This window comes from Musca autumnalis, unplaced genomic scaffold (genome assembly GCF_047663935.1).
Source record: "Musca autumnalis isolate F117 unplaced genomic scaffold, ASM4766393v1 scaffold_3, whole genome shotgun sequence".
Classification (NCBI taxonomy): domain Eukaryota; kingdom Metazoa; phylum Arthropoda; class Insecta; order Diptera; family Muscidae; genus Musca; species Musca autumnalis.
In genome coordinates, this window is record NW_027411866.1 from 140,416,565 (window position 1) to 140,431,161 (window position 14,597).

Sequence of the window (14,597 nt, forward strand, 5' to 3'; positions counted from 1 at the left end):
TCACCTAAATTTTCACCTATGACATGTCACTTGCACCTATGATTCAACTCATGATTTGTCATCGAACATTTTCCTGGGAAGTGAGCAAATGCTATAGTCGTTACAGGACCGACAATGTGATACCAGTACCGCTGTACATAAGATTTTCACTGGTAAAATTTATTTTAGGGAGATACTAAAGTTTTCACCAATCCTGGCTTTTATACCAAGCTGAACCATTTTTTTTTTATTCGAATTATTTTATTTGTAATTTGAATTATTCCATTTGTAATACGAATTGTTCCATTTGTAGTTCGAATCATTTTATTTGTAATTCGAAACAAAAAAATACAAAATATTTTTTGTATTGATTTTATATCTGGCTTTTTCGAATTACAAATAAAATGATTCAAATTACAAATGGAATAATTCGAAATACAAATGGAATAATTCGAGCTACAAATGGAATAATTCGAATTACAAATGGAAAAATTCGAATTACAAATAGAATAATTCGAATTACAAATAAAATAATTCGAATTACAAATGGAATAATTCGAATTACAAATGGAATAACTGAAATAACAAATGGAATAATTCGAATTACAAATGGAATTCTCGAACTACAATTAAAATAATTAGAGATCCATCTGAAAAGGTGCATCTATCAAGCTCTTTCTTCGAATATGCCCAACAGAAACAGAGACATCCGCTTTGGAAATACAATTCGACAAACTGAAAATTGGAATATCAGAGCGGCTTTTTCTATATCTCTAGTATTTGACCACTTATGGTAACGCTATTGGGATCAATTTAAAGCTCAGAATGTCTTCATTAATATAGCACACTTTTGTTGAACTGCGCCCCACCAAAGCTGGAATATTCGTCAGTACAATTCAAATAAAAAAAAATGGAAACTGGGATGTACGACAACCTACTTTGGAATAATTCGAGCTACAATTGGAATAATTCGAATTACAAATGGAAAAATTCGAATTACAAATAGAATAATTCGAATTACAAATAAAATAATTCGAATTACAAATGGAATAATTCGAATTACAAATGGAATAACTGAAATAACAAATGGAATAATTCGAATTACAAATGGAATTCTCGAACTACAATTAAAATAATTAGAATTCCATCTGAAAAGGTGCATCTATCAAGCTCTTTCTTCGAATATGTCCAACAGAAACAGAGACATCCGCTTTGGAAATACAATTCGACAAACTGAAAATTGGAATATCAGAGCGGCTTTTTCTATATCTCTAGTATTTGACCACTTATGGTAACGCTATTGGGATCAATTTAAAGCTCAGAATGTCTTCATTAATATAGCACACTTTTGTTAAACTGCGCCCCACCAAAGCTGGAATATTCGTCAGTACAATTCAAATAAAAAAAAATGGAAACTGGGATGTACGACAACCTACTTTGCAGCTTTGAACTTTTGTTCTTCCATTTTGGAATACACCTACTTTACTTTTGGAATACACCTACTAGAAGATATTTGGAGATATTTGCATAAGAAAAAAGCGTTGAATGTTTTCCACATTAGTTTTTTGCCCATTCTGGTTCCTTAATACTATCTAACCCTCACCACAATCAGTAGCCTTCTTCCTTTCTGGGACCCCCATTACCGCCATAATTTCGTGACGATCCGATCAAAATTGCAACCTGTAGCGTGACTACAAAATGGAAAAATAGGATGTAATACCGACTATTGCGATATCTCCGTTGTTTGACCACCGGCGTAGGTGGGTTGGCGTAAACCTACTTAGGAATTCCCCTATTAGAAGCAGAGATATTTGAATAAGAACAAAACGATGATTTTTCTCCACAGAAGTTTTTTGTCCATCCCGACGCTTTAATATGATCCGACAATCAACAAAATCAATAGGCTTCTTCCCCTCCGGGACCCTCATCAACACGCAAATTTTCGTGACGAACCGATCTAAATTGCGACCTTTAGCGTGATTACAAGGTTTAGATGGACAGACACTCACAGCAAGATCGTCTCAGCTCGTCAAGACATTCATTTTGGTATACATAAGTATAGGTCTACGACCTTTATTTCGATGCGTTACAAACATTTTGGCCACAACCAACTTATAATACATTTCCCACAAAATGGTGTAGGATATAAACACAAAACTTTAACATGCTACTCACCCATCCTCACCAACTTCACTTATGATTCGTCCCTCACCAGGCGGATTTCCATCTTGATCACCCCATTTCCAATCAGCACCACGAACAATACGCGTACCAATTTTCATTAGTTTTGCCAGCTCAGGACCAGTCAAATTTGCTTTATTCGATTTCTGTTTAAGGATGGTATCCTCATATACCGTGGAAAGTTCATAAGTATTTTTTACAGCCGGTATATCGCCACCAGTTTGACTTAACAAACCCAACACAGTACCCAATGTACCAGAATTTATTAGCAAACTAAGTTCATTGGAACTCACGTCTTTGGCCAAAATACCAAAGATACTCAAAAGAAATCGTGCTCTTGGCAATTTCTTGAGAAACACATAGGTTCCCAAATTCGAATTATCCTTGCCGGTATTGTTGTATTTTGATTTTAAATGTATTTGTTCTTGATTAACCAGTCTTTGTAGTTCTGCCACACACCATTCGAGTATTTTCGCTTGGGCCAACATGAGATTAGCTTTTTGGAATGCTGTTATAGAGCCGAGATCATCCAATATATTGGTGGTGGTTTGTTTATTGCCCTTCAAATGTAGACCCAAGTAACCGCTTAACATATTGTATTTGACAGCATCCATTAGACCATTCACTTGTAAAATGGTGTGAAACATTTCCAAACCTTGGCGACGTATTTGATAACGTTGCACCTGGCAATACATGGCTCGTCGTACTGTCTCAACATCACAGATTTCTTGCATTACAAATTCGACAATTTCATTCATTATTGTGGTATTAACATCTCCTGAAAAATACCATTTTTCACATAGCCTACGTATGAGATCACTGCTAAGTCTTGGTTCAGCTTCTGGTTTTTTATCTTCATAATCAAGTTCGGCAGCTGCTTGTTGCTTAATATCATCGTGTGATGCTTTGCGCTCACTTAAAATAACATTATTATCTCCAGTTTCTAAGAGATTTTCATTTGAAGGATGATTTGTGAGGGTTGAAGGTATATGTACAGTGGCCAGAGGTGGCATTGCCACTATTTCAGCAGCTGGTGGCATATTACGATCAACATTGGAAGCTTCCAAAAGAGATTCCTGCAACAAACAAAGTCGAACATTAGGCAATTACTTGGGAAATTTGTTTGGATATTTACAACTTACCTGTGATTGATTGAGTTTTTGTGCAACATTTTGACTTTGTATTGTAACATTGAGTATATCCTCGGGTTTGGCACATATCAACTGCTTCTTGGCCACCCTCATTTCACAAATAATTTTACGCACAATTTGCTTGAACCGTGGTTGTTTGTGTAAAATAGGTAATTTGTGAAGTCCCTCTTGTTCCAAACTAACAGCGGGCCGTACTTCATACAGCAAAAAGCGCAAACGTTCCAACATTGGTGCACATACCTCTTTATAGCTACGATTCAATTGTTGACGAATCCTCACCACCGACCACTTGGTTTGATAAATTAGGCGAATAATCTCGGCAATTTGTTTTGGCAACTTTCCCGCGGGATTTGTGGTAACCCCACCCAAATCTCGTTCAATTGTTGTCAATATTAAACCGCCCAAACTTTGATGTCTTATCAGCACAGCAGTAAGGAGACGCTCCAATTCTTGTACTGGATGTTCGGCTGGAAATTCTTGATGCCATATTAAATTATTCTCTTTACAAAAACGTTCGGAAATTGTCATCCATGTTACAACTAAAGGATCTGTTAAACGTCCATCCGATAGGCCGGAGACAAGTGTTTCTATACGTTGTTGTACATTATTTGGTGATAAAATTGTTGCTCCAATAGTTGCCATGGTGTGGGCTGGTGGTTCTGTTGGTGTGCTACCAGCAGTACTAGCACTGCTACGGGCTTCACCTTTTTCTTCATCAAAAGGGTTACTGGGTTGTAGAACCTGTAGACCACCACTGAGGATACTTGATTTTATAATTGTTTTACATTGTAATTCTGCGGGCTGTGGAGGTGGACCAATTTGCAAGGTATTAACAACTAATCCCAAAAGATAAGCCAAGGCTCGTTCCGAATTGAAATGGGTAAGAACTTTGCTTTGTTGTAAGTGTGGCTGGAAGTAAAGAAAAAATAATTACAATTAAATTTATCAATCCAAGAAGTAAAACCTGCAGAGAAGTGGTGGACTGAGTGCCAATCACATCTAGCGTATACTCAGTAATTGACACGTAAAGAGAAACTGATATTTCTAGAACAAACATTTCTTGAGTTCCCGAGCCAAATCGGCTCAAGCCCGTCAGTTATGAAGACACTTGCGTGTCTCCTGCTAACCAAAAACCATTAAAATAAATTATTACAAACTTAAATTAAATTAGGCTAAATTAAAATTAAAATAAAAATTAAATTATAATTAAAATTAAATTTAAACTTAATTTAAACAACAACAAACAATACTTTGAGGGCTACATTAATTCAAATCCGAAAAATATTTCGAGCGGGTGTGAACCTTATTAATCAAAAAAGTGAAAAAGGAAAAATAGTTCCTCAATCTTACCTTTTCTTCACTAATATTTGGAGCATAACGTCCAACCTTGTAGTGGCTCAATATGTATTCCAAACATGAACGATAATTTGTGTTATTAAAATCAATCGAAAGATCTTTTCCAATACTTTCATTTAGATAATCATTGATGCAGGAATTATCGTTTCTAAAAAAGAAAGAAAAGCAAAAACAACACAAAAACTTATTAAGAAAGAAAAACAATTATCAAGAGCAAGCATCATACTTACTGATAATCATTGATGTCACAAACATAACCATTCAGTATGATCCATTTACCACCATCTAGCAAATGATTTTCAAAATCATTTTTACGTATCAACATCAGCTCTTCCTGTTGTTGTTGGGTCATAGACGATGTTTTCAAATTACCCCTACATATAATGCCGGGCCATCCCAAATCATCGGAATCTTGTATATCACTATCACAAATGAGTCGATTTAAATTATCTAAGGCATGTAGTAAAGGAACAAAATGGTGAGACCAATCAAATGCCGGCATTAAAGTGGGGCGATCACGTTTCAAAATGATAAGGCCAATCAGAAGTTCATAGAGCAGCGTATCCGAAATATCAGTCATTAGGATGTCGGCAACACCTTCCTTGCCTTGCAAGGCAACCTCATGGGCTTTTTGTAGGGAATGTATACATAAACTAATAGCACTTTGGACATATTTGCTGAGTAGTAATTCAGCACCGGTAAGATCCTCATTTTTGGGACTTTCATGGATGTGTGAAAATAGTAGCCGTTGAAAGCGATGTAGTAAGTCTAAACTGGGACTAGAATGTTCAAGCGATTGTAGGCTGTTGAGGGAGGGATTATTGTCTTCTTCTGCTGCTGTCTTTAGACAACCATTATTGATTACTAGTTGTGTCAGCTTGGCCTGGGATAAAGCTGAGTTGTTACGTAACAATTGTTTGATTAGATGTAGCAAGGGAAGATTGTGACCATTATCGGCACAGCAGTCATTACATTCAAGACGTATTGCTTGTTTGAGGGCCGTCTCCAAGCCGCCTTCCGCCATTAAGGAACCCACAAGTAGATCTGTCATAAATCTATGACCAGCTGTTGAAATACCAGGTTCTGATGGCAGTAGTGAGGTCAGAGTTTGTGCTCTCTCCGATGCAGTTGGTAAGAGGACACTCCAGCCCACTTGTAAAGACCATTGCGCAGCTTCTTGCATGGTTTTTAACACATTTGCTCCTCCGGCCAAGCTAAGAATACGCGTTTTCAAGCTCACCAATAAACGTGAACCCTCTGAGAGGCCCACACTTTTTGCTGGTATACCATTTGCTATGAGGGCATGCAGTTGTAGTCGCAACAGATTCAAACAGGCCACAGCCACACATTCCGCTTCTTGATTAGGTGTCTGGCGATTATTTGAATCCTGGCCACAAACCATACCCAGCAATTGATCCAGTAAGCGGAATGTTTGTTCACTTAGATCGATCACAAAGGGTATACGTGCCGGTATTCCCTGTATAGAAGTTTGACTCCAAATAATACTTTGGGCCGCTCCGCAAGCTATGCCATAGGCAAAGACCGAAGGATGGGTAGCAAGTATTGGTTGTTTTACCAAAGGTTCTTTGCATATTGAGGCTGGACATATTTGCTGGTAGTCATTGCGACCCCAGCCAAAAACTTCTCCGCCATTGGCACTCAAGGCCAAACAATGTGACACCCCAATGGCCACATCAATTATGGTCTTCGTTTGTAGAGCTGTTATTAGTTTCGGAGTGCTTAGACACTGAACTTGTTTATCCAGTTGACTATGGCCCAAGCGACCTCCACTAGACTTGCCCCAAGAATATAATTTGCCATCACAGGTCAGGGCTACCGAGAATTGTGCTCCAGCAAATACCCGCTGTACTCTTGGTAAGGTGTCAATAAGTTGTGGTATCGGCGATCCATTACAAGAACCATTACCCAGTTTGCCAAAATCACCATCACCCCAGGCATAGACCAGACCTGTGGCGGTTACAGCCAAAGTGTGGGCATCACCACTACCCAATGCTACATCTATTATTTTGTGTTCAGCTAAGGCGGTAACAGGCATGGGCAAGAGTTTATCATCAGAGTTACCGTGGCCCAGTCGACCATATGTTCCGCGACCCCAAGTAAATAGGGTGCCGTTGAAGGTAATGGCAGCACTGTAGGAACAACCAACATGCACGGATTTTACTGTACTCTCAAGGGCAGTAATTTTTGTAGGATGTTCGCGGGGCAAAGTGTCACCATGGCCCAAACGTCCTCCAACACCATTGCCCCATGAATAGGCATTGCCTGAAAAGAAACCAAATACATTATTCTTATTACATTACACCAGTAACTTATCAAACTTACCCATACTATCCACAGCCATATAATGTCTACCCTCACAGTGAGCCGCCACAGCAATTATATGTACCTCAGACATTTCTTCAATTAACATTGGTTCCGTTTCCGGTTTTGAAATTCTCCATGTGTACATCTTACCATCTTGGGTTAAGAACAATACATATTCTTCCGATATGACCACTTGTTGTACTTGAAAATAAAAATTCAAAACTGGTGCAGAATATTGACTATAAGTTGTTTGGTTGCCATTTAGGGGCATGCCAACAGCTGGCTCTGCTGTAAAACCATTTTGATGAGGATTCAGCGACAACCATCCCAGAGCATAAATTCGCTGTTCATGCAGCTGTGGAGTGCTTGAAGAGATATTGTTATTATTATTTGTTGTTATAGAAGCACCAGCTCCGCAAGATCCACTCTCTTGTGAGCTTTGATTAATCAACGATGTCTTTCCCAAAGCTGCCGTATATTTATTCATAGCATTATAATTAGTAGTTTGTATGGAATGTGCTGTAGGCATATGCGGCTTAGCCAAACGATCCAAATGTGATATAACGACAACAGCTGCCTGTTTCAGATCAACATTGGCATTTTCCTGATCGGGTAGTGTAAGGAAACGTAAAAAGCACTCGGTTGCACTTGATGGTAAAACATTGGCTGAACTGTTGGGCGCCAGACCATAATTACCAATGGATTCGTAACGTTTTAAAATCGGTACCAATGGTGCACCCGAATTTTGGGGTACATCGCGATTATCGTCGGTGGACTTATCTTTCTCCCAAAGGGTTAACAAAAGTACCACAGCCTCTAGTGATGCGGCTAAACTTCCCTTTTGGGCACCCAATTCCAAAAGCAGACATAGGGCGGTGTGACGATCTTCTTTGGGTGCTAAACATCGTCCTCCTAATGGGTCACCTAAAGCTACTTGTCGTAGAAATTTAATTGAACGTTCCAAAACTTCAATCCACAGCGGCGAAACCTGAAAATTAATTAAGGGGGAAACATTAGCAGGGAAAAATATGTATTAAAAATCTGTGTATGGTGCAGTTTCACCACTACCAAAATCAAGGAGAGAAAATTGTTATTTTTTTCATGGACATGATAGGGTGCAATTGTTAAACGATAAAATAATCAGTTGTTCAAAAAATCCAAATGAATTTTGAATATAAGCAGCATCAATCAAGGCAAGCTCTTTTTGTTCTGGTACAACTAAGCATCTATTACATGTCCCTCCTGTTACCTAATCATCTAGGACGAATGGTAATCCCATAGATTTGTGGTGAAGGAAACAATCAAGAGGTATTTATCACAGTAAAATCCGTAAGAAAATAAAGATTTACGGCAACTGAAGTAACTGCTTCGATGTTAATTATTTTTGTGTTTTTATCGACCTTTTTATTTGTTGATAAATAAAGTTTATTCGAGCTTGAGGTCTATATATACATATGTATATGTATATATTCATGTAGAAGTTGCAGACACTTACATATTGTCCTTGGCAGAAAAAAACGGCAGTTAATATTAGCGTATAGCTAATGGCCTTGAAGTTTTTGTTTTAAGCGGTTTGTCTTCTGCCTTCTCCTTATATACATTTTCCAAGTTTTAAAGATGCCCACATCGGTTCTTCATTCACATTTAAGATAGAATTCAATTTATTACTTACATGAAATTTCTAAAATTCTCACATAATACTTTTCAATAAGTTGAAGTTTTCTTATACAAATTGAACATTTTTAAAGGTCAATTAAAAGATTCCTCATTTGAAAGCCTTTGATTTTGTTCTTTGTCAAAAATGCGTTTCAAGGTCATCGAACCGATATCTTTGTGCTTGTCTGCTACTATGAACTCCACAAAGAATAAATTATTATTGAGCATGAAAACACAAAAGTCAGTGACATGTTTTAACTGTTCTTTGTTCTTTTAACGATGTTAACTAGACAATAAGTTTTTGCAGTAGCCAAACATTTAATATGAACGCATTTATACAACGAAGTGAGTTTTAAGTGAACACCACACAAAAACACTTTGTTTGTGTCCAAATTAGGATAAAATATATAAGCTTCTATTACTGAGGAAGGTATGGGAATACGGTTTCGTTGTTGTTGTTGTAGCAACGCATATATGTTCGTTCGTATATTTTATTCAAAAATTCTGCAAACTGGACTGGCTTTGTCCATAATGAATCAAGGGACAAGCCAGTGGGGTTAGTTGGTTATGATTGAGCTATAACCCATCGTGTTTGCCTTGTAAGCTGGCGTTTTTCTGTTGCATTCATCAGGGCGGCATTCTGGTAGGTTTGAATATTATTCCACTGCGAAGCGCTAACATTCGCCTACCACAATGGCGCTGCATAGCTTACTACAGACCGGCCTATAGCATTATAAGAGGCCAAGAAGGTTTCTTTGTCAGCACCCCAAAGGCTGCAGACAAGCGACTTGAAGACCTTTTTCCTATTTCTGATCTTATCGCAAATAGTTGTGGCTTGCGCGGACGACTTAAACAAGCTATCGAACGTTACACACAACATTTTGGGCTAGTTAGTGGTTGAAATCAGGTTTCTTTGTCAGCACCCCAACGGCTGCAGACCAAAGACTTGAGGACCTTGTTCCTACTACTGATCTTATCGCAAATAGTAGTGGCTTGTGTGGACGATTAAACATGCTATCGAACGTTACACACACAAGTTTGGGCTAGTTAGTGTTCGAAATCAGGACGCCATGGACCAATATGTTTCGGGGGGAGCTTCACTTCAGCCTTCCAGGTGGTGAACAGTGTGGCAGTGGATTTAGCGGCGCATATTTTCATATTCCTCAGATGGAAGAACTGCACTATGTCAGCTATGTAGACATTTAACATATCTCATATGTCATCGACGATAGGATCCGACTTCAAGATCGAACATTCATCCACATACATTAGGGCCACTTTGCCGTCTGGAGAGTGTGGAACTGGGGAACTCTCTGTTTCACTCTATGGTTATTGGACTTCTTGTTTCAGAAAGGCTGATTCTATAGACCTTTACTGAAAGGAATGTTGTTCTATAGACTCTTTCTGAAACAAAAGTTGCTTCAATAGACCCTGTATGAAAGAAAGAGTGCTTTTGTAGACACTGTATGAAAGAAAAGGTTGTCACCATAAATGCCCGAAGACGTAACCGACATGAAAATCGAAATTTGTTTTTTGACGAAATCTGATACCGAAAGCTAAAATACATGATCTGGCAAAATTTCAAGCTTCTACGTTCAAAAACAACGATGCTATTCAAGAAATTGCATTTCGGAAAATGGGATAATATTGCAGATTTTGTTGTAATGGAGGATCTCAAAACTATGCACTTCAGCGGTTTTGGTTTCACTACTAATTCCCCTTCGTATATGATCGATAATATCCCAAATACTCGCCTTCATAAGATTAATATTCCATAAAACAGTTTTAACTTTATAACGTTTTTTGCTTCTCCTGTAAAGTTTTGGTTTTGTGGGTTACGTCTTCCGGCATTTATGGTGACGAGGTGCTTCTGTAGACCCTGTATGAAGGAAAGGGTGCTTCTATAGACTCTTTATGAAGGAAAGGGTGCTTCTATAGACACTTTATGAAGGAAAGGGTGCTTCTATAGACTCTTTATGAAGGAAAGGGTGCTTCTATAGACTCTTTATGAAGGAAAGGGTGCTTCTATACTCTTTATGAAGGAAAGGGTGCTTCTATACTCTTTATGAAGGAAAGGGTGCTTCTATACTCTTTATGAAGGAAAGGGTGCTTCTGTTGTTGTTGTAGCAGCATATAATGCTGGGTTGGCAGCCGCTGGCCGAAACACTTTTGGTTTCGGGTCAATCCGGTACGTAAGAACCCGCTGCCGTGGGATTGAGGGTGCTTCTGTAGACTCCTTATGAAGGAGAGGGTGCTTCTATAGACTCTTTATAAAGGAAAGGGTGCTTCTATAGACTCTTTATGAAGGAAAGGGTGCTTCTATACTCTTTATGAAGGAAAGGGTGCTTCTATAGACTCTTTATGAAGGAAAGGGTGCTTCTATAGACTCTTTATGAAGGAAAGGGTGCTTCTATAGACTCTTTATGAAGGAAAGGGTGCTTCTATAGACTCTTTACGAAGGAAAGGGTGCTTCTATAGACTCTTTATGAAGGAAAGGGTGCTTCTATAGACTCTTAATGAAGGAAAGATTGCTTCTATAGACTCTTTATGAAGGAAAGGGTGCTTCTATAGACTCTTTATGAAGGAAAGGGTGCTTCTATAGAATCTTTATGAAGGAAAGGGTGCTTCTATACTCTTTCTGAAGGAAAGGGTGCTTCTATGCTCTTTATGAAGGAAAGGGTGCTTCTATACTCTTTATGAAGGAAAGGGTGCTTCTATAGACTCTTTATGAAGGAAAGGGTGCTTCTATACTCTTTATGAAGGAAAGGGTGCTTCTATAGACTCTTTATGAAGGAAAGGGTGCTTATATACTCTTTATGAAGTAAAGGGTGCTTCTATACTCTTTATGAAGTAAAGGGTGCTTCTATACTCTTTATGAAGGAAAGGGTGCTTCTATAGATATTTAGCAGCAATGGCTTGGCCGTCAGGGTTCTATAGACACTGTATGACATTTTAGAAATATAATATCTACGGGCGCCATCGTGGTGCAAAGGTATGCACACCCACCTTGCACGCTAAAGGTCGTGGGTTCGATTCCACGGCCAGGCAACATCAAATTTTTCAACGGTGGCAAAATACGCCTCAGTAATTCTGGCAACATTTCCTGGGTATTTCAGCTATGTAAATCTTCTCTATAAGTGGTGTCTTACGACACGCCGTTCGGACTCGGCAATAAACCGTAGGTCCCATATCATTGAGCTAATATGAATCGGGGTGCACTCATTGATATATGAGAGAAGTCTCCCTTGTCCCGTATGGGATGTTTGTGGAACAATTATAATAATATCTACGGATACATATTAAATGGTGTTAGCAATTTATGAGCACACTTTCTCATTACAATAAATAACAAAGAGAATAAAAACCCGAACTCTTGTCGGTGTACAATATGCAACTATACCGTGTCTCTTATTTAAAACAATGCTCTCAAGGACATATAACGATGATTTCGTGTCTGCTTTCAAACTTGCCTAACAATATTGCCTAAGATCTGTAATTCTCATGATTTCATTCATTTGTTCAAATAGCACGCCCTGGGCCTTAACCAGATCAACTTTCCTCGAAATCATCGAGTGTTAGAATATTTTACTTTAAACACAACAAAAATATCTCTACAATACTTTTTTCAACCTTTTTCAACTCACCTGAGATGTATCGAACAGCAATGCTTCTGGTAAATCTTGTAAAGATTCTAAGGCTTCACACAGTAATTCACTGCACATTTCCGTATCTTCGCCAGAACGCCATGCTCGACGGAGGAAAAAGAATGAAAAATTCAACGCAGCACGTGTACACACTCTGGCCAATCCCAATGTGGCACGTTCACTATCACGGCCAGGAGATCTCAATTCTTGTGATGATGTCTGACGATATTTACCAAAACGATCACGTGACGAGAAATTGCTCTCTTCCGATAATCTTGCTGTCTTATCGCCAACATTCAAAAAAGGATTATTGGGATTCAAGGAAGTTGGTATATCTGCCGATTGCATTTGTTGTAAACTATGTTGTTGTTGTTGCATTGCCTGTTGTTGTTGCAATTGTTTTTTACAACGTGCCAAGGCTACGAAATATCTTTCATAAATAAATAACTGTTGACGCAAGTGGATGGCCGAAAGACAATTGCCAGCCGCTTGTAGGGCAATGTCATGCAGCTCATTAATGAGGGTCTTTTGACATTCAATTTTAGCCACAGCATTGGGTGTCTGGCCCCATAGCCAAGATTCAAAAATGGCATCACTTGCAATACGTTGGGCAGCTACAGCCGCAGCCTGGGCCTGTGTGGTGATTTTCTTAATGGTCGCATCCGAATCTAAACTGTGGCAAGCACTACAGTTACAAGCCGACAATGGACCACAATAGTCACTGGCGGGACAACAGGAACATTGCAATTTCTGGACGCCACAATAATGTTTGCCATCATCACCCAAATATGACCAATTGCCGGCGGTGTTTAGAACTGGGCCAGCTGGCGATGATACCAATTCACAATCTTGTATCAAGTTATTCCACAATACTGCAGCATCTTCAGGGCTACGCAAACTTGATATGAGATCTGCTCGTACCCATTTGTGATCAAGATAAGGCAGAGGTCTCAAATATAATTCGGAATTATTTGAATTTGCTGACATCTTTCCAAATGTCTAATTGTTGCCGCTTCAACTGCTTCTCTGCTATGATACGTTTGCTGTCTAGTTTGGATCTAGTGGATGTTTGGATGTTGCACGACGTCGATGATGATGACCTCCTACAACATCATCAACAGAATACATATTGTGTTAGAATTTTCATTACGTTGTTTGGATGTTATTGTTGTTGTTAATATTCAAATGAATTTTTTTAATCAAATCGTGTTTGTCGTGCCAATTCGACGTAATTCAATTCAAGCTCAATGAGATCAATTTTCAATCGGAACGTCGTTGTCGTCGTGATGTGTTTGTGATATTGTGTCGCGTCGCCGTCTCTCCTATATGTGTATTGTTGTTGTGCACAAAAAAGTTGCAGTGGAAAACCAAAAAACAATAATAAAAAAAAAACAAATTAGTTACATACAGATAATTATAAACAATACTACATATATACGAATATGATGAAAATATGACGGGATTGTAACCGATTTGTTTACTTCAATGGCTTTAACCTCACGTTCACATTGCAGCTAAAAAAGTGACAAGCTCACATGCGCTTATTTTATTTGTATGAAGTGATCCGATACATTTGCATTATTATTGTTGTTGTTTATTTTTAAATGCTGAATTCTACACCTTTCCCCATATACACACCCTATGATTGCACGTCACAGAGTTCCACACACGCATCGGCCGTCAAGAAGAGTTGATGAAACAGTCTCTTGTCGAGCTGAGTATTCTCCACTTACTTGTCACTTGTTTGTAACAAAAGTATCTGAGATTTGTGAGTGGTTACGTACGTTTGGTTTGTTCGCCGCCAACCGCTCGCTTGCTACATTGGTTTGGGGTGTCAACAAAATAATAGATTCCAATTTGCTTTGTACCTGTTTTCTTGTTGTTTTCGTAAAGGATGCCAGATTGTTTTTTCAGATTGTAGGTTTGGGGCATGATGGATTGGTTAAAATGGAGCTTCTATAGTAACTCTCTAAAAGAAAGCGAACTTCTATTGACCCTTTCTGAAAGAAAGCGAGCTTCTGTAGACCCTTTCTAAAAGAAAGCGAGCTTCTAAAGCCCCTTTCTGAAGGAAAGCGAGCTTCTATAGTAACTCTCTGAAAGAAAACGAGCTTCTATATACACCTTCTGAAAGAAGGCGGACTTATTTATACGCTTTCTAAAAAAATCGAGCTTCTATACCCCCTTTCTGAAGGAAAGCGAGCTTCCATTGAAACTTTCTAAAAGAAAGGGTGCTTCTATAATCCCTTTTTAAAGGAAAGTGAGCTTCTATAGAATCTTTTTGAAAGAAAGGGAGCTCCTATAGACC

General features: G+C 38.6%; 1 protein-coding gene across 3 annotated transcripts in view; it reads right to left on the minus strand.

Annotated features, from left to right (window-relative positions):
• The window catches only part of HERC2 (E3 ubiquitin-protein ligase HERC2), a 55,422-nt gene that overhangs the window by 15,161 nt on the left and 25,664 nt on the right, over positions 1 to 14,597 (minus strand). For all 3 annotated transcript variants that reach the window (XM_073974557.1, XM_073974555.1, XM_073974556.1), the window contains exons 2-7: positions 12,293 to 13,614; positions 7,011 to 7,980; positions 4,898 to 6,950; positions 4,662 to 4,815; positions 3,303 to 4,220; positions 2,155 to 3,236 (exon numbers count right to left, since the gene is read on the minus strand). In XM_073974557.1, coding sequence (XP_073830658.1) covers positions 2,155 to 3,236; positions 3,303 to 4,220; positions 4,662 to 4,815; positions 4,898 to 6,950; positions 7,011 to 7,980; positions 12,293 to 13,279 — 6,164 coding nt within the window. In that variant the 5' untranslated portion in view covers positions 13,280 to 13,614. The remainder of the gene's footprint in view (positions 1 to 2,154; positions 3,237 to 3,302; positions 4,221 to 4,661; positions 4,816 to 4,897; positions 6,951 to 7,010; positions 7,981 to 12,292; positions 13,615 to 14,597) is intronic.